The sequence below is a fragment of the Pseudopodoces humilis genome, chromosome 29 (assembly GCF_049639895.1).
Source record: "Pseudopodoces humilis isolate 2021_Gansu_Grassland_sample_001 chromosome 29, ASM4963989v1, whole genome shotgun sequence".
NCBI classification, from domain to species: Eukaryota; Metazoa; Chordata; class Aves; order Passeriformes; family Paridae; genus Pseudopodoces; species Pseudopodoces humilis.
In genome coordinates this window covers 4,186,744-4,205,760 of record NC_142228.1, presented here as the reverse complement: position 1 = coordinate 4,205,760, position 19,017 = coordinate 4,186,744, and the positions used below count along the sequence as shown (strand labels likewise).

General features: G+C 62.7%; 3 protein-coding genes across 3 annotated transcripts; all 3 read left to right on the top strand.

Annotated features, from left to right (window-relative positions):
* Window positions 1–144: 144 nt before the first annotated feature.
* Window positions 145–9,668, top strand: C1QL1 (complement C1q like 1). Its single transcript, XM_005532614.3, has 2 exons — window positions 145–771; window positions 5,428–9,668. The coding sequence occupies exons 1-2, from the start codon at window positions 211–213 to the stop codon at window positions 5,605–5,607; spliced, it is 741 nt and encodes a 246-aa protein (XP_005532671.1). The 5' UTR covers window positions 145–210; the 3' UTR covers window positions 5,608–9,668.
* A 614-nt stretch (window positions 9,669–10,282) lies between these two features.
* Window positions 10,283–16,349, top strand: KIF18B (kinesin family member 18B). The gene is made up of 9 exons (XM_088067903.1): window positions 10,283–10,749; window positions 11,716–11,870; window positions 12,325–12,429; window positions 12,700–12,810; window positions 13,408–13,605; window positions 13,704–13,880; window positions 14,223–14,350; window positions 14,595–14,764; window positions 15,526–16,349. Exons 1-9 carry the CDS (start codon window positions 10,425–10,427, stop codon window positions 16,347–16,349), a joined length of 2,193 nt encoding a protein of 730 aa, XP_087924029.1. The 5' UTR covers window positions 10,283–10,424.
* A 944-nt stretch (window positions 16,350–17,293) lies between these two features.
* FAM187A (family with sequence similarity 187 member A) lies at window positions 17,294–18,544 on the top strand. Its single transcript, XM_005532631.2, has one exon. The coding sequence runs from the start codon at window positions 17,294–17,296 to the stop codon at window positions 18,542–18,544; it is 1,251 nt and encodes a 416-aa protein (XP_005532688.2).
* Window positions 18,545–19,017: the final 473 nt, after the last annotated feature.

Below are 19,017 nucleotides of genomic sequence, written 5' to 3'. Positions count from 1 at the left end.
GTGGCCCGTGCGGCGCGGGGCGCACCGGAGCCAGCGGAGCGCAGCGGAGCCGCCGCCGCCGCCAGCCGGAGCCCCCCCCCCCCCGCCGCCGCCGCCGCCCTGCTCCCCCCCGCCGGCACCATTCCCTCCCCCGGGCGCCAGCGCGCCCCGGCCGGGCGGCGGCTCAGCCTGGGCCGGAAAACTTTGCTGGCGGCCGCGGCGGGGGTGGTGATGGTGTTGGTGCTGGTGGTGCTCATCCCGGTGCTGGTGAGCTCCGCCGGTACCGACGGCCGGTACGAGATGCTGGGCACCTGCCGGATGGTCTGCGAGCCCTACGGCCCCGCCGCCCCCCCGCAACCGGCCGAACGCGGCCCCCTCCCGCCGCCCTCCACCCTGGTGCAAGGTCCTCAAGGCAAACCGGGGAGACCGGGGAAACCGGGACCGCCTGGACCGCCCGGAGAACCGGGACCGCCGGGGCCGGTGGGGGCGCGGGGTGAAGCAGGAAGACCGGGACCCCCGGGATTACCGGGACCGGGGGCTACGGGCGCAGTGAGCGCGGCCACCTACAGCACGGTGCCGCGGGTCGCCTTCTACGCCGGCCTCAAGAACCCCCACGAGGGCTACGAGGTCCTCAAGTTCGACGACGTGGTCACCAACCTGGGCAACAGCTACGACGCCGCCTCGGGCAAGTTCACCTGCGCCATCCCCGGCACCTACTTCTTCACCTACCACGTCCTCATGCGCGGCGGCGACGGCACCAGCATGTGGGCCGACCTCTGCAAGAACGGGCAGGTAAGGGCTGCCCGTCCCGGCTCCCCCTGCGGGAGCGGGAGCTCTGCTGTCCCCAGGCACGGGAGAAGGGCTACGGGCGCTTCCACGGGGTGCCCCGTCCTTTCCTGGCCCCAGTGATGCGTCCTCTGTGTGTTCCATCCTTCTCCTGGCCCCAGGAATGCACCTCCAGGTTGCCACAACCTCTTTGTGCTGATGATGGACTGCGGGTGCTTCCCCGGGGGCCATGTCCTTTTCCCAGCCCCAGAGATGCATTCCCAGGGTGTCACATCCTTCTCCCAGTGGCAGTGATGGGCTCTGGGTCCATCCCCAGGGTGTCACATCCTTCTCCCAGTGGCAATGATGGGCTCTGGGTCCATCCCTGGCGTGCTACATCCTTCTCCCAGACACTGACATGCACCTCTGGGGTGCTTTGTCCTTCTCCCAGTGGTGAAGATGGGCTCTGTGTGCTCCCCCAGAATGCCTTGTCCTTTTCCTGTCCCCAGGGATGTACCCCCAGGATGCTCTGTCCCTCTCTCGGTGACAATGATGGGATTTGGGTGCATTTCCAGGGTGCCACATCCCTCTCCTGGGAGCGGAGTTGTAACCCCAGGGTGCCCTGCTCTCCTCGCAGTGACATGATGGACTCTGGGTGCACCAAGGAGGGGGCTCTGTCCTGCTCCCATCTCTGGAGCTGCATCCTCACTGTGCCCCATCCTTCTCTCAGTGCTGGAGATGCTCCCCCAGGATGCTCCTTCCTCCAGTGGCAATGACAGGCTCGGGATTCGTCCCCGGGGTGCTCCCTGCGCTGAAGGAGCGCCCCATGGGGTGCCCTGTCCTTCCCCAGAGCAGTGCAGGGCTCCGGGTGCACCCCTGGGGTGTCCCATCCTCCTCCGATTGCCAGACGCTGCCCCGCGTGTCCCGTCCCTCCCCCAGTGCTGGGGACAGTCGCCATCAGCCCTGACGTGTCCCCAGGGGCTCCCTCAGCTCTTTCCTTGGCCACGGAGATGGTCCTTGTGGTGTTTTGGGGCACCCCCACAGCGCCCCCGGAGTCCCCCCGGCCATGCCATTGTCCCCGCTGAGGTCCCTGGAGGTCCAGGGCTCTCCCCCCGCGGGGACAGCGGCCGCGGTGGCCTCGAGGGGGGCAGTGCCTGCCCCGCTTTTGTGGGGCTGCACCCCCAGCCCGGAGCCGGCTCTGCTGCTGGGTCAGGAGACACGGGCTGCGTGGGGACACCGCGGGGGACAAACAGCCCGAGGGTGGCTCCATCCTTCCCCCTCCCCGCTCCCGCATCCTCCCGACCCCATCCCGCTGGAACCCCCAATGCCAGGACTCAGCATCACCATCCACACGCTTTTCGGGTGTCCCTTTTCCACGCCATGTCCCCCTCCCCGTCACGACTCGAGGGACCAGATGTGGCTGTGACCCCCGGGCTGTCACCCGAGCTCAGTTCCCCTGGATGGCACCGCATTCCCGCGGGCTCCATCCACTCTGCTCCCGCTTCCCATCCTTTCCTCCGGCATCACAACCCGCGGCGCATCCTTGTCCTGAGGATGCAGGACTCCGAATTAACCCAAAACTGAGTTAATCACCCCAGAAACAGCCGGGGTGTGAGGCAGGGAGTGCGAGCCTTGTCACGGCCACGGCATTTCACCCCTCGGCTCCGAGCCCTTCCGAGCGGCAGCACGGCGGGAGCCGCTCAGCAGCTTTTCTCTATCCAAACAGTTCCAATTTCCTTTTATTTGGATTATTTTTGTCCTCCACCGCCCTCCAGCCCTAAATTTTGGGGGGGTTCCAGCGCCGCTTAGCACTTCTGGCCCTTTCTTCCAAGCAGCATCCGTGTAACTCCGGACTGAGCACCCAAAAAACTCACCTCAACCTTTTTGTCTCCCCAAAATATTTTTGGGGATCACCCCAGACCTCCTTACCCCCCAGCTCTGCGGGGCATCGACGTTCCTGGATTATTTTCCAGAAAATGTGGAGCCCCTTGTCAAGAGGAGCCACGCTCGGGCGGGCGATGCAACTTAATTAACTGCTTGTTAATTACTAACAAGGCATCGCCGCATCGATATCTATAAAGAAGATTTCCCCCTCCCGCAATGCCCCAAATAATTAAAAAATGGGGTTATTTAGGGGGTTCCTGCCAAAAATCCCCCATCCCTGGCATGATGTGCGATGCCAGCAGATAAAGGTCAATCCTGGCATCTTTAGAGCGAGTCAGAACTTGGGGGGCCCCCTCTGACCCCCCAAAAAATCCCCTGGGTGCTGCCGGTTTGGGGGCCGCCCATCACCGTTGGGTCGGGGCTGGAGTTAATGAGAGCCAGGGGAGCTGCTGCTGGTGGTTAATTAGCATTAATTATTATTTGTATTAGCCCATAGCTGAGGCGAGGGCAGCGGGAGGGGGGAGGTAGACGGACGGAGGAATGGATTGATTGATTGGTTGATTAATTGATTGATTGATTGATAGATAGACATGGGTGGTTTTGGGGTCCCCAGGCTGTAGGACAGCCATCCACAGCTCAGAGAGGGTCACAGCCCCAGGGGACTGCTGGGGACAGTCCCCAAGGGTAAAAAAGGACCTGCTGGGAGGTCCGGGGAGCACCCACTGCTCTGTCCGGGGTTCGGGGGGAGCATCTGCGGCTGTGCCCAGGGGGGTCTGAGCGGGGGCAACCTCAGCTGTGCTCGGGAGTGCTGCGAGGGCACCCAGAGCTGTGTCCGAGGATCCTGAGGAGCACCTGCCACGGCGTTTGGGGGTCTGGAGAGGCAGCTGCTGCCACGCCGTGGGGTCCGTGGGGTCCCCGAGGCCCCAGGTGTCACTGCACATGGCTGCACCCCACTGTCCCCTGTCCTCCGGAAAGATCCTGGGTGCAGCCACCTCGGGGACCGCTCCTGAGTGTCCCCAGCACCGGGGACACCCCCAGCATTGTCACTGGGGTCAGGGACAGCGGCTGCAGCCGAGTCCAGGCTGGGGCTACGGCTCCCACCTCCCGGCTGTGCCATGGGGAAACTGAGGCATAGAACAAGGGGGTGATGGCATGGCGGGGGGCCGTGGTGGCAGCCCCCCCTCCTGTGCCTCTGCGGTGCCGGGAGCGGCTCAGCCCGGCCCAGCGCTGCCATTTATCTTCCCTGGTTAGCGAGGGCTGGCGGGAGCGGTGACGAGGCGGATCCCTAACGAGGGAAGACGGATGGCACCGGGCAGCTCCAGCTGTGGCGGGGGGGACGATGGTGGGAGCCCGGCACCAAATGGCTTTTCCCGGTTTGCCTTCCTCACGGCTTCTTTCCTCACTCCTCTTCCTCAGCAAAACACCCAGGAGAGGCGGCGTCCCCTGGACATTGGGGCGCTGTGACTGCCTGGGATTCAGGGTCCCCACCGGGAATGGGGACCCTCGCGGTGGCTGGGCAGACAAAGGGTGACTTTTAGCAGGGTGAGCGTTGCTGGTGGCATGAGGGACACGGCTGCGTGGGCACGAGCAAATCCTACGGGACCACCAGCCTGGCCGTCCCTGGGTTCCAGAGCTAACAGCGTCTGACCCCAGCATCGCAGGCTGCCGGTGGGCTCGGGGAGGTGCGGCTGGGGGGGAGCGGTCCCCTGGGGTCCTGGGGGCAAAGGACAGGACTGCATGGGGACAGCCGTCCTTCTGTCCCCGCTCCGGGACACCGCAGCCGCTCGCCGGTGACTGCCCGCCCCGCGCGAGCCAATTAAGAGCCGATTCTCGTCGGTTGTAATTAGCGGCACCTTCTCCCGGCGCAGAGCTTCTGCATTTCACTTGGGATTTCACCAGCCGCCTTGTCACTGTCACCCAGCGCCGCGATCTCCCCGCGAGGCGCCAGCGGAGATTTGATTACCCAAAGAATTCTGCAGCGGCAGCGGGCTCCAGCCACGGAACCGCTTCTCCAGGCGGTGACGGATCCTCTGGCTCTGCCAGCACCTGAGGCGAGGTTTCCTCATCTGCAGGAAACCTTTATGGGGAAGCATCCCGCCCCGCAGTGGGTGCGGGTCCGTGTGAAGGGGGTTCAGCTCTCACCACACACTCACGGTGTCTGTGCAGCTCCTGGGAAGGGCTGCGGGCTGGTGCTGGGTCAGTGCCTTGGTTTGGGGCTGGGCTGGGAGACGGGTCCTGTGTCCCAGGCATGGTCCTGTATCCAAACCCAGAGACGGGGTCCTGTGTCTGAGCTGGGGTCCTGCACCCAAACCTGGATCTTGGGTCCCGTGATGGAGCTGTGGTCCCACATCTGAGCTGGGAGCTGGGGTCCTGTGTCTGAGACATGGTCCCACATGGGAATCTGGAGCTGGGCTCCTGTGTTTGACCTGGGGTCCTGCATCCGAATCCAGAGTCAGGGTCCTGTGTGAGAGCCGTAGTCCGTGTCTGACCCACGGTCCTGTATCCAAACGTGGATTTGGGGTTCCGTGTCAGAGCTACGGTCCTGTATCAGAATCCTGTCTGGGCTGTAGTCCTGCACCTGAGTCCAGACCCAGACGTGTCTGTGCCGTGGTTCCGTGTCTGTGCCCGCCGGGCCAGGGAGAGGCTCCACCCGGACCGGCTCACGCACGGTGCGGGTTCTCGGGCCCCGGGGCGGGTGGATGTGCTGTGATATGATGTGATATGATGTGATGTGTGTGTCCCGTGGGATCCGCGGGCCGAGGTGTGCCCTGAGCCGCTCCCGCGGTGTCCCCTGGGCAGGTCCGGGCCAGCGCCATCGCGCAGGACGCCGATCAGAACTACGACTACGCCAGCAACAGCGTCATCCTGCACCTGGACGCGGGGGACGAGGTCTTCATCAAGCTGGACGGGGGCAAAGCCCACGGCGGCAACAACAACAAGTACAGCACCTTCTCCGGCTTCATCATCTACTCGGACTGAGCCCGGAACCGCAGCACCGCCCCCGGCATCCCCCGCAGTGACCCCCCGGCCCCACGGCATCCCTGTGCCGTGGTTTGGTTCCCTGCTGCCCCCCGGCTCCCCCCGCTCTTGCCCAGCCCCACGGAACCCCCCGCCACAGTCCAGCCCACGGATTCGCCCGCTCCTCCCCGCGCTCCCGGCTGCCTTCGGTGCCCGGAACCCCCCTTTTCCCATGAGCTCACACCAAGGCTGCCAATTGAGGGCTTGGGGCTGCAGAGGTTTGGGGGTGGCGAAAAGCTGCGGGTGCCCCCCGCGCTGCCCCACGGCACCCCCATCCCTGGCTGTGCCCCCTTGTCCCGCCCCTTCTCTCTGCCCGCCGCGGGGCGATGCCGGGGGTCTCGGAGGGGTCCGGCTGTACAGACGCGCACGGCCCCGGGGGCTGTGCTGGGGCGGGGGGAGCCGCCGTCCTGCCCGCCCCCGCCGGGGTGACAACATGGTAAAGCAGAGCTGTGATCTCTCCCCGTCTGCTGTGTGTGTCCCCAGTGTCCCCCACCCTGGGGACGGGATCTTCCTGCCACCACCACCCCCCATCCCGATCCCGCTTGGTTTATCAAACCAGCCCAGCCACGAGAGGCTCCCTGTCCCTTCACCACCTTCAGTGGGGCCGCTTGGGCTGCCAGCATTACCATGGCCCTGTCCCCAGAGCACAGGTGGCCCCATGAGGGGGTGTCCCTCGAGGAACAGAGCATTGCCACTGTGAGGAGACACGGTCAGGCCACACAGAGCCACTGGGGCCCTCGGGCACACGCGCCCATCCCCGCTGCCTCGGCACGGGCAGGTGACAGCGGCCACCTCCGGAGTGGCTGTGATGGGATCAGAGGATGGGAGCACTGTGGTCTCGGAGTGGCCTTGGGGACAGGATGGGGCTGGGTGTCCTCCTGGCTGTATGTGTGTGTCCTAGGGGTGTGTGTGTTCCCAAGAATGAGTATTCATGTCCCCAGGTGTGTGTGTGTGTGTGTGTGTGTCCCTCAGATGTGTGTGTCTGTGTCACGGGGGTGTGTGTGTCCCCAGGTGAGTGTGTGTGTGTTCCAGGTGAGTGTGTGTGTGTGTTCCAGGTGAGTGTGTGTGTGTGTTCCAGGTGTGTGTGTGTTCCAGGTGTGTGTGTGTTCCAGGTGTGTGTGTGTTCCAGGTGTGCTGCCTCCCCCAGCTCTGTGTGTGTGTCCCAGGCCTCGGCGGGTCCCGGCGCAGTTCCCCAGAACCGATCCCAGTTGGAGGCGGTGGCGGGGCCGGGCTGGATCGCAGCCCTGAGCAGAAGGTCCCTGAGAACGGTGCGGCCGAAGCCCCCCTCGGGGACCCTCCGGAACCTCCTGGGACCTTCCAAGCCCCTCCGCCCGCCGGTGCTCTGAGCTGCTGCTGCTGCCCCGGGAGCCGCCGGCAGGGGGCGCGGGCGGCCGAGAGCCTGCAGCGCCCATGGGGCATCGCGCGGGGCTCGGGACTACAACCCCCATGAGGCATCGCGCGGGACGCAGCCAATGGGAGCCGGAAGGCGACGCGGGGCCAATCAGAGAGCAGAGCGGGGCCTCGCGGGCAATTTAAAGGCGGCACAGCGGCGGGAACCCGCCTGAGGCTGAGGGCGCGGGGGCGGTGCCAGGGCCGCACGAAGTGGGTGCAGCGCCCTGTGCGAGGGGCTTTGGGACCCCAAAGGAGGTGCAGGTACAGTGAGGAGGCCGTGGCTTAAAAGGGCGTCAGGTCTTGAGGGGCTGAGCGGGCCCAAAGGGGAAGGTGTTGGCACTATGGCATAAATAGTTCCAGGAGCGGTTTGGAGCCGAGGCGCCTCTCGCTGCGGATCGCCCTGGCTCCCCTTCCCGAGGAGGCTCCGTGAGCACCAGCACTCCCGAGGGAGCAGCTCCTTCACGGGGGTTTGTGCCCGGCCCGAGACCACGGGCAGCCTGGGAGCTGCACAGGAGAGAGATCCTGCCATGGAAGTGCCTCAGAAAGGAATCACAACCCACTAAACAGTGTCCAGCACACGATACAGCCTAGAATTGTAAACAGTTTCCCACTGCATTCTTTAAAGAGCTCTGGGCTCGCTCTGTCCCTGCCGAGCCTGGCTCAGATCCTGCTCCCCCAGACCCACAGGAGGTGCAGGCACAGCCCTGCCCCAGACTCCATCCACTGCAGTAACTGCACCAAAATGCTGCACAATGGAGAGACCCAAACCCAATCTTAGAACCTATGTGGAATCTGCTCAGGAAATTTTAACACTCTCCCTTTGTTTCCTCCCTGCTGCAAGGATCCCAGGTGAACTCATCCAGTATCAGCAGTTGGGTGTTTGGAGAAGGAAGGTGGGCTGGGGTCACATGTGGGTCATCAATTGTTCAGGAAACTTTCTGGCAATCCATCCCAAAGCCCCTCTGGCAGTCCCATTCCTGCTCCTCCAGACTGGCACTGCTGGGACTGAAACCCCTTCACAGCAGCAGCTCCAGAGATTCCTCATCAGGAATTCCTCCCGTGATTTTAATGGGGCATTCCTGCTAATATACTCAAAGGGAGAAGTTTCAAGGGATTTAACACAATGCCCTAACACACAATATTATTGCAGGTACCAAACAGAACAAAGCTAAGGTAAACAGAGTTGCCATAGGCCAAAAAGGATTATCAATATAAAATCACAAAAAAGGGTTGATTGTTCCCTATCTATTGACATACTGTGTCATTCACCTGGTGCTGGCAGTTGGATGTTTGGAGAAGGAAGGTGACCTGAGGTCCCACCTGGGTTAGAAACTGTTCAGGAAACTTCCCTGTCATCCATCCTGGAGCTGCCCTGACAGCTGCAGTCCCACCCCAGACTGGCACTGGTGGGGCCAAGGCCATCGGCAGTGCCCTGTTGGCTCCCCTCACCCCATCCCACAGTTGCTCCTGGGTTCCTCTCCAGCTCAGCCCCAGGGCTCCCAGAGTGCAGTCCCAGGCTCTGGTTCCTTTAAGGAATTTTATCATGGTGGAGCAGCTCAGTAACAGCTTGGGATGGAACTTCTGGGGAGGGACCCCAACAAAGGATCTCCCAGGCTTCCACCACCTCCCAGTCTGTGCACCTGACAGTGGGGCCCTCCTGCTGAGCCATCATCTCCTGCTGTGTCCAAGTGTCCAGTTACCTGCCCGGTGCTGCAGGACCCCCGGGCCCTTTGGGTCAGTGCCAGGTCCTGGCCCCTTGCTGGGAGCTCTGGCCATTTTCCTCACAGAGCTCATACTGCAGCTCCCAGGGTGGCTTCCCCCCAAGCTCTGTGCACTAAATGTGGTCCTCAACACAAGGGACCCTCATTTCACACCCCAAACTGTGACAGAGCAACATCCTCAGACCCCCACAGCTGCACCCACAGGCTGGAGCTTCCTTCATCACCTTTAAAAATCCAGCACACCATGGCCGGTCCCACAGGACATCCTCATCCCTGCAATGGAGGGACACGGCTGTGAGGGCTGGGCTGCTGGCTGGGTGAGGAACTGGCTGGGCTGTGGGCTCCCATGTCTTGGGGGAGGCCGGTGACCAAGGGTGTCCCTGGGGGCTGTGTGGTGGCACCAGGGCTCTGCAATCCCTTCCTCACTGACACACACAGCAGCTCGAGCCCACCCTCAGCATGTTCGCAAAAGTGACACAAAACTGCAGGGCAGGTGACATCCAGGGGGACCTGGACAAGCTGGAGAAGTGGGACCAAGAGAACACGATGAAGTTCAATAAAACCACGGGCAAGGGGCTGCACCTGTGCAGGGACAGTCCCAGGCACCAGCACAGAGTGGGAGAAGAGCTCAGAGCTGCCCTACAGGGAAGGGCTTGGGGGTTCCAGTGGAGGAAAAGCTATACCTGAGCCAACAGCGAGCACTAGCAGCACCAAACGCCAAACGCATCCTGAACTGCAGCAAGAGTGGCCAGAGGTGGGTGAAAGAGGAGATGCTGCCCCTCCCCTCTGGGGAGCTGTAACGGGATCACCTTTTAGGGTCCCGTCCAACCCAAACCCGTCAGTCACCGTGTGATTCCACGATAATGAATCCTCGGGGGCTCCGTTGGTGCCAGCACAGTTCCATGGCCTCCAGCGACACGAGTGACAACGTTCCGGGGCTGCCGGGCACCGGCGGATCCCGAGCGCGAGTGACAACGGCCCGGGTGTCCCGCGGCCGCCGCTCCCGGCTCCGCTCAGCCGCGCTCTGCTCGCTGCGGGCGGAGGCGATCGCGAAAGCCCTTCCCGGTGACCGTCCCTGCACGGAGCCGGCACCGCCACCCCACGCGTGGGTACTGCCGTCCCCATGGGTCCGTTCTGCTGTGCCGGGCTGCGGTGGGATGGGGACACGGGGAGGAAGGGAGGGCTGCGGGAGGGGGCTCCGGGCGGACCAAAGGAGTGAGAGGGTCCTGAGAGGGTCGTGAGAGAGGCTGAGTGGGCTGGAAGGGGGATGCTGGGACTCTTGGGGAGGCTGTGGGAAGGGGCTGCGTCTCAAAGGGATTTAGGGTCTTTGGGGAGGCTGTGCGGGTCCAGAGGAGCAGTAGGAGCGTGGAGGGGTTTGTAGGGCCGTTGGGATCCAAGGAGACACCAAGGGGGGCCGGGGTTTTGGGTGAGGCTGTGGGAGTCTGAATGGGGGTTCAGGCTCATGGGGGGCTCCAAAGGGGCACTGGGCGCCATTGGCACGGGGGGTTGGTTGGGTGCAGACCCCGGGGAATGGGGGAGGCTCTGAGACCTTGCCCAGCCTGGGCATCTCCCTCCCCCACTGCACCCTCCAGCTGAACCTATTCCCCCCCAGACCGCATCAGTACCCAGATCCCTGGATCGGGAGCCGTGGCCCCCAGCAGCCCCATGCACCAGCCCCAGGAGCCCGTTGGGGGGCAGAGCCCCCTGCCCCAGGAGGGCTCCATGACCGTGGTGCTGCGTGTGAGGCCCCCCAGCCGCCGGGAGCGAGCTGCACCCCAAGTCCTGCACGTCCTGAACCAGCACGAGGTGCTGCTCAGCCTGGAGGAGCCCGGCGCAGCCGCCCCGGCCGCCCGCAGCCCCGGCCGCCGCCGCAGGAACCTCAAATTTGTGTTCGACCACGTTTTTACCGAGGGGGCCACGCAGGAGGAGGTGTTCCAGCACACCACGCTCCCTCTGCTGGACGCCCTCCTCGCTGGCTACAACTGCTCCGGTAAGCCCTGGCACACAACTCTGATCCTTGCAGGAGCCCCCGCCCATCCGCTCCCAGGCTGGGCGGGCTCAGCAGAGCCCTGAATTTAATTTGGAAGCCCCCACGCATCTTTGAGAATGGGATAACACAACAGCAACCCAAAATCCCACAGCCTGAAGCTTGTCGGTTCCAGCAGTGCTTGGCACTCTGGGAGTCGGGGTGGAGAGGATGGGTACCGGCATTGGGGTAGAGGTGAGGTTGGGCAGGAGCTGTCCAGGCATTTTGAGGGACAAGAATCACTTGCTCTTGTCTGTCTTGGGTCAGGAAAGATGAGAAGAAATGTGACGGATGCATGGAGAAAGAGCCTTGGCTCTTTGCCATTCCTTCCCAGGCTGAATGTCTCCGTAGAGCGGGGTCTGACAGCTCCAGGACAGCTCCCACAGCCCCTCGCTGCTGCTGCAGCCCCCGAGCAGCCCCCGTGACACCAGTTGGGTGTCACGGGCACATCCCCGGGGGAGCCCAGCACTCTCCAGGCTCACCTGAACCAGGTGCTCGGACCAGGGGATGCTGTTCCAGCTCTCAGTGGTTCCTGAGAGCCACTGAAGGGCTGCCCCTGTCTCCAAGCTCCAGCACTGAGTACTGCCCTCGGGAGGAAGGCTGAGGCTCCAGATCATGTGGAGGCTTCAAAGGAGGTGCTGGAAGATGGGGGTAGAAGAGAGGAAGCAGAAATGTCTCATGGGGAGAGGGTCAGAGGAGCAGCACTCATCTGGAGACTCATTCTGTCCCTGCTGCATTAGAGAGGCTGAAACCAGGGGGGAAAGTTGCCCTTTGGAGCAGTGGGGAAAGTTACGAGTTTTACCTCATGTCTTGTCTGTGTGGGAAGTTCCTCTGCTCTGCTCTGCTCTGCTCTCCAGCCAGGACCCAGCCTTCTGCTGCACCAGGTGAGTAGTGATAGATCATTTCACCACCTACCCCTTCTCCTTCCAGTGTTTGCCTACGGTGCTTCGGGAGTCGGGAAAACCCACACCATGGTGGGTTCCAAGAGCAGCCCTGGCATTGTGCACCTGGCCACGGTGGAGCTGTACAAGAGGCTCGAGGCCATGAAGGACAAGAGCTGGGAGGTCCTTGTCTCCTACCAGCAGGTTTGCTGTTGCCCAGCGTGCTCCCCCCTGCCTCAGTGTCCCCAGGGAAGAGATTTGGGGTTGATCCAGAGCCTGTAGTGCCACGCTCAGGGTACACACAGTGTCCCCTGCTGTGCCTGACTGGAAGCAGGGTCACCCACCTGGTGGAGTGAACTGGTGCTGCTGGTTTCTGCCAGCTGGAGCAGGGGGCTCTCCCTTGCCGTGCTAACAGAGAAGTGAGAGCTTCCTGGCTGGAAGGGCTGGAGAGGAGCAGGGTTGAGGGAACTGCCCAGCAAAGCTCTGGGAGCTGTCCCTGCTTTCTGAGCCCCATCAGCTGCTCCCGGTGGAATGAGGTCCCAGAGGTGGGGTCAGGGGGAACCCCCAGTTGTGCCAGACTCTGCAGGGGTATCCAGCTCTTCTTCCAGCTCCATCCCAGAGAATCAAACCTCAGCCTAACCTCGAATTCTTGCTCCAGGTGTACAAAGAGTGTGTCTACGACATGCTGGAGCCCGGAAGCCCACTGAACGTCTGGGAGCAGCCCGGGAAAGGAGCTGTGGCACATGGTCTCTCCTTCCACAAGGTAGGAGCGGAAGAAAGGGCACAAGAAAGGCACAAGGGCTGGGACTGACTCATCTGCACCGGTGCTGAGAGCGGCTGGCAGTCCTGGGGACAGGGGGTGTGGAGGTGCCAGTGCCTCCTGGCTCCTGGCTGGCAGCAGACGTGGCCTCCAGCTGCCACGGGCCCGCAGAGCTGCCGGGTGCCTGGGCCCCACTGCCCGGGGCTGCTCGGCCTCGGCGCGTCCGCCTGCCGTGTCCAGGTGCTGATCCGGCCCCTGCGCGTTCTCCCCCAGCCCACGTCAGCAGAGCAGCTCCTGGACATGTTGGCCAAGGGCAGTAAAAACCGGGCACAGCGTCACACCAAGGCCAACGCCACCTCCTCCCGCTCCCACGCCATCTTCCAGGTGAGGGCTGCTGCCTCTGGGATCGCTCCCATTGCTGCTGGAAACGGGGCCGGGGAACTGCCAGCAACAACATCCCAGGGCTGTCCCCCTCAGCACTGAGCTGGCAATTTTGCTCCCCAGGGGCTCTGGCCATGTGCTCTCTGCTTCCTCGGTGCAAAGCTGCCAGTGGATTTCCATGCCAGCCAGACCCCTGCCCAAATTCGCAGGGCTGTCACGGCTGCCTGGGCAGACGGAGGCTCTGGCTGTCACTTCAGCCTGAGCCTGCTGCCTCGGCCCTTGCTGCTTGCAGGGGAGCAGCCCAGGTGTCTGGATGCTTTTCTAGTCCCTCTGAAGACCTGACCAGCCATATCCCTCTCTATCATCGAGTATGGAAGATGCTGATTGTTCCCATAGCTGTCCTTTCCTGCCAGATCCCTCCTCTGGCTCTTCTTGTGTCATCACCAGGTGTTTGGCTTGTCTTCCCAATGTGCCAGGTTCCTCTCCTCCTCCTTCCTCATCTCCCCACAGGATTCATTGGCTCTTCCCGTGAAAACACAGAGCTCTGTCTCCCAGAGCACCTGTGTGGAGCCACAGCCTCAGCCCTTTCTGTCCTTGCAGATCCAGGTGAAGCAGTGGGACTCCAGTGGTGGCCTGGCCGGGGACTCGCTCGTGGCCAAGCTGAGCTTCATTGACCTGGCGGGCTCAGGGCGAGCGTGGGACACACCGAGCCGGGGACAGGGGCTGCGGGAGGCCACCAGCATCAGCCGCTCGCTGCTGGCCCTCAAAAGCGTTGTCCGAGCTCTGACCGGAGCCAAGGTGAGGCCGCTCCCGGCCGGGCTCTGGCTCTCCGGGACGGGTCCGGGAGGGTGTCCCCAGGGCCCGGAGCTGAGCAGAGCCTCTGTGTCTCGGGACAGGGCAGACAGAGCCACGTTCCGTTCCGGGACAGCAAACTGACTCGCCTGCTGAAGGACTCGCTGGGCAGCAGCTGCCGCTGCACCGTGATCGCAGCCGTGAGCCCCGCGGCGCCCGCCGGCCCCGACACCTGCAACACGCTCCGCTTCGCCAGCCGGGCCAGGCACATCCTGCTGCCGGTGAGCACCGGGAGAGCCCTGCCCGGGCTGGGGCAGGAGGGTGCCCGCTGGGGTGCATTGGTGCCTCCCGTACCCCGTGGGAATCTCCCAGCCCGGGGGTGCCGCTGCGGGCAGGAGCTGCCGATGGAGCTTCAGCAGCGTGTGCCTGCTCTGCTGCTAAAGCTGCTCAGCCCAGACTCCGCAGGGCTTTTGCCCACGGCAGCAGGTCTCTGAGCACGGATCGTGTCCCCTGCAGCCACCCGGGGGCCCTGGAGCCTGGAGGAGGCTGAGGAACGGCCCTGCTCCAGCCCCAGAGATGGGTGTGTGCTGCCCCATTGTGTTTTAACCACTTCCTCGTCCCAGTCCCTGCAGCTGCAGCGCTCCGGGATGTCTCTCTGCAGCTCCGGAACAGACTCCCTGCCCGATCTGCAGTTCCAGGCCAGTACACCAAGTCCCCTGCTGCAGGACCTGTCTGGGCACCAGGAACAGAAGTGAGTGTCCTCGTGTCCTCCCCATGTCCTGCTGCCTCTTCTCAGCCTGGGCAGACTGGGTTGTCCATGGTCTGGATGGATGTGGGACCAGGGCTGTGCTTGGAGATGCTGGCCTGTCCTGGGTCCCTTGTCACCCACAGCTGCGCACACACCTGACAGCTCAGGCTCTCCAGGAAGGGATTTACAGCTTGGGAGTGTCCCAGCTTCCAAGTTTGACTCTCTTATCCCAAAACTCTACTCACAGCCTCTGCCCTGATGAAATGAGCGTGAAGACAAAGGAAGTGGAGGTCCTGGCCCTGGAGGAGTCCATAGGGTCGATGGAGACCTTAGGGCTGGAGGAAGCTTCTCCTCCCTGTAGCCCCGCAGAGCCCAGCGAGGCTGCCCCAGCCCCGGGAATGCAGCTGAGCTGTGCCGGTGAGGATTTGGGGTGGGAACAGTGGGGATTGGCCCCTCTTCTGTGTCTGGATGGGTGCTGGAGCTGGGACACAGATCCCAGCCGCGGTGGGCACGGGGCAGAGGAACGGGAGTGTCCCCAGGTGCCACCAAGCGGGCGGTGCCCGGCGTGGCTCCGACCTCCCTGCGCAGAGTGATCCGAGCTCGGCAGCACCTCAAGCAGGAGCCCGGAGTAGCTCTGGGCTCCGGGGGAGCTCAGCTCGTGTGTGCGAGACAGCTCCCAAGAGAGGGATCTCCGTGCCCCAGGAGCCCAGAGCAGCAGATCTGAGCCGCGTTTCTCCCGTCTCTGTCACTCCTCCCTGGTCCCTTGCCCGAGCCAGCCGGGATGGAGCCTCAGCCGGCAGCCGGCTCTGAGCTCTTCCTCCTCTTCCTCCTCTTCCTCCTCTTCATCCTCTTCCTCCTCTTCATCCTCTTCCTCCTCTTCCTCCTCTTCCTCCTCTTCCTCCGTGCCACGGCGCGATCCTGGGAGCGGAGCGGGTTCTGCAGACCCCGTTTGCTGGGGACAGCGCAGGCATTGCCCCGGGGCACCGCCTGTGGGACCAGCCCGGCGCCTGTGCCGGCTCTTTTCCTCGGAGCTGGATGCGCTTTGATGGAACAGGGCTGCTGCGGGGCTGAGAGGGCAGGTCTGCACTGAGCTGGGGGGCACAGGGGTGCTCCAGGGGTTGGGGGTGCTCCCGAACTGCAGACAAGGAGGTGACTCTGTTTCTTCTCTTCTCTTTTAGCCGAGGTGCCTGTCACCATGCCAGATCCCGCTGTGCCCAGCACCGACCCGGAATGCTTCCAGGAGCTCTCTCCGTGCTCCAGTTCCAGGTCGATGTCTCCCGGGCCGGTTAAGAGGATGCTCGAGTCGAGCAGAGATTCCCAATCAGAAAATTCCCGCAGCTCCCGAACACGGAGGAAGCGCCAGCAGAGTCCTGGGAAGGCAGCAGGGACTCCCCGGGCAGCGCAGAGCCCTCCTGTGTCCCCGGGGCCGCGTTGTGTCAGCCTCCAGCCGTCCCCGCCGGGCACCCAAAGCCCTGGCACCCCGGCAGCAGCGGCTGCACGGAGCCCCAGCTCCCTCCCCGGGCCGGCTCCAGAGCTGCTTCCCCCAAGCGCTGAGCAGGAGCAGCCAGAGCTCCGGGCAGCCCTCCCGCATCCATCCCCCAGCACCTCTCCCAGCGTTCAAACTCCACACGCCTCCAGTTCCTCTCGCCCCCGTTCCTCCTGCAGCCCCGCGAGCATCCGCTCCTGCCCCGCAATGCCCTCCTGCCCCCCCGTGCCCTCCTGCCCCTCGGTGTCCTCCTGCCCCTCCTTGCCCCCCTGCCCCCCCGTGCCCTCCTGCCCCTCATTGCCCCCCTGCCCCCCCGTGCCCTCCTGCCCCCCCGTGCCCTCCTGCCCCTCGGTGTCCTCCTGCCCCTCATTGCCCCCCTGCCCCCCCGTGCCCTCCTGCCCCCCCGTGCCCTCCTGGCCACGGTTCCGGGGACAGCTGCGTGCCCCCGTTCGTGCCCCCTCTGCTGGCTCAGTCCTGTTTGTGTGTTTGCAGGTTATGGGTGGGTTTAGAGAATAAGTTATTGTGTTTTTAATAAATTGTTCTGCTCCAAATCCAAGGGCAAACACGTGGCTGTTCTCTCCTGCCTCATCGTGTGGAGAGCCCAGAAAAGGCTCTTGCTCTGGGCTTGGGCTCCATCCCCTTTCTCCATCATCCCAGGGCCTGTGGGTGCCTCTGCACCCTTTGCTGTGGGAGGCCTGGGCCCTCTGCTGGGTGTCCAGCACCTGCTCTGTGCAGGTGAGGGGGGTGGGGGACACATGGCCATGGCCATCCATGCCAACATCCCAGTCAGGTGAGCTGTCCCACTGTGTCTCTGTCACTGCAGTGGGATCACAGCCCTGCCACTGCACATTCACATTTCGAGTTCTTGTTTGTTCCCCATGCTGTGACTGTTTGTGTCCAGGTACTTCAGAGAGGGGATCAAGGAACCGTGTGGGGTGTGGGAGGTTTCCCCACAGCGCTGATGGGGTTTGCCCTGTGAGCCGAGGAACATCAGACTCCACTGGCTGGCCTGCTCTCCTCCCAGGAGGAAGCAATGGCACAAGCATTGCCACTTTGGAACCCACTCCCCAAGCCTTTCCATTTAAAGCCCCTCTGGTCAGATTGGCCAGCCCACGGTTGAAGGATCTCTTGCCCTCTCTAACAGGCGCCAGTCATGAAAGCACAACCCAAAAAGCGAAAACCTTCTCAATGGCACCAGCCATGAAGATGTTGATCTGCACTAGAGATCCACTCTAAGTTCCCATCCAACTCAAACCACGACGAGATGTTGAGGGATCCACTGGTCCCAGAGCAGCTCCATTGTTGCCAGGCACATGGGTGACAACGCTCCCCCAGAGCTGCTGGGGACAGGCAGGTTCCAGGGGGGGTGACAGAGGCTGGCCCCTTTCAGGGCAGGATGCTCCCAGGAGATGCCTGGCTGGGCTGTGTGAGTTCTGCTGGGCCAGAGAGCACCCGGAGCGATGGGGAGGAGGCTGCTGGGAGCCACCATACTCCTGTCCCTAGTGGATGTTCTCCAGGCCTTTGCCATCGAGAAGAAAGGGGATGTGTTCAAGAAGATGGCATGTCCCGCCTTCCTGATATTCGAGAACGTCGCGTACTTGGCTGACATGACCTTTGAGCTGCCCTGCAAGTGCAAGCCTGAGGAGACCTCATCTGTTGTCTGGTACTTCCAGAAGAACCTGCACAGCCACGAAACCACGGTGCTGACAGACTTCAACGGCACCGTGATTGTGGACTCGAGCCACATCCGCGTGGGCAGCGACCTCCTGAAGCGCTTCAGCATCCGCATGTTCAGCCTGCTTGTGTTCCGAGCCCAGGTGAGGGACTCGGGCCATTACCTGTGTGGCACCAAGGATGGGCTCTTCTTCTATGGCTACGACGTGGATGTGCAGCCCACCAGGCAGATCACGGTGGCTTTTCTGGATAAGGACCAGCATGTCCAAGAGGATTACACAGGGAAGGAATTCACCCTCTTCACCACCTTCTGGGACTGGACGAGCTGTGACCGCTGCGGGGTGCGGGGTGAGCAGCGGCGGATCGGGCTCTGTTACGTGCAGAGTGCCCAGCTGAAGCCCCGGTACCGCACAGCGCTGCCCAACGTCACCTCCTGCGGCTCCAGGGCTGTGCCTGCACACTTCCAGCGCCTCCTCTACCTCCGCAGCCCCGAGGTGGCCATCCGGAGCTGCCTGGCCCCTTGCCCAGAGAAGGAAGTCCCCGAGGAAGGCGTGCAGTCCATCTCCAACATCATTTACAAGGTGGGCGAGAAGCCCCACCTGCCCCGTGTCCCCATCCAGTACCACAGCCAGCCCCCCAAAAGTGACCTGGTCATCGCGTGCCCGGGAGCGCGGCCCGAGCACACCGTGGCCTGGGACAAGGGCTCCATCCGGCTCTACCGCTCCCACTACCTGGTGGGGGTCAGGAAGCACATGAGGCTCTTCATCGACCACGGGAACCACCTGCACCTCCAGCGACTGCACAGGAAGGACAAAGCCACCTACTTCTGCTGGAGGGAGGGTGAGCTGGTGGCCGGCTTCCAGCTCAGTGTCCCCTTCCAGCCCCGGCGCCAGCGGAGCCCCTCTGACCCCGAGTCAATCTTTGTCATGAGGGCTGTGGGCATCAGCTTTGCCATCATCACCGGCATCTTCTTCCTCATCCACATCATCCACACGTGTCACTGCAGATGTCAGGTGTTCAGGAAACCGGCCAAGTAACAGCAGCTCCCCCGCTGGACACTCGGGTACCCTGGATCACCCTCACATAGGAAATTTCCAATGTGAGGAACATTTTCGTATATTTCGGTTTCAACATTTTTTTCAATGTTTTGTTTCTACTTTTTGAAGGGAAAATAATTTTTTTCAAATTAATCTGGCAATTTTCTTCAGAAATCTCTCTGCTTTTGAGGTGTTTTTAACTCACCCAACTCAGCACAGAATTTGGAGTCAATATTTGTTCCTGACAGAGTTATCTTACACATCCCCCGAAGGTGGTGGCACCTCTGCAGGGTTTCAGCAGGGAGCAGGATGTGCCCTTCAGGCTCATCTCCTTTGTTTGAGGATGTGACCTGAGGATTTCAGCCTTCCCAAGAGAAATCCTGCTGTCCTGTGGGACCCAGCCATGCTCTGGCACTTGAACTGTGTCGATGATGGTGAGCCAAACACGTGGTGATGACATGGGAATCAAAGTC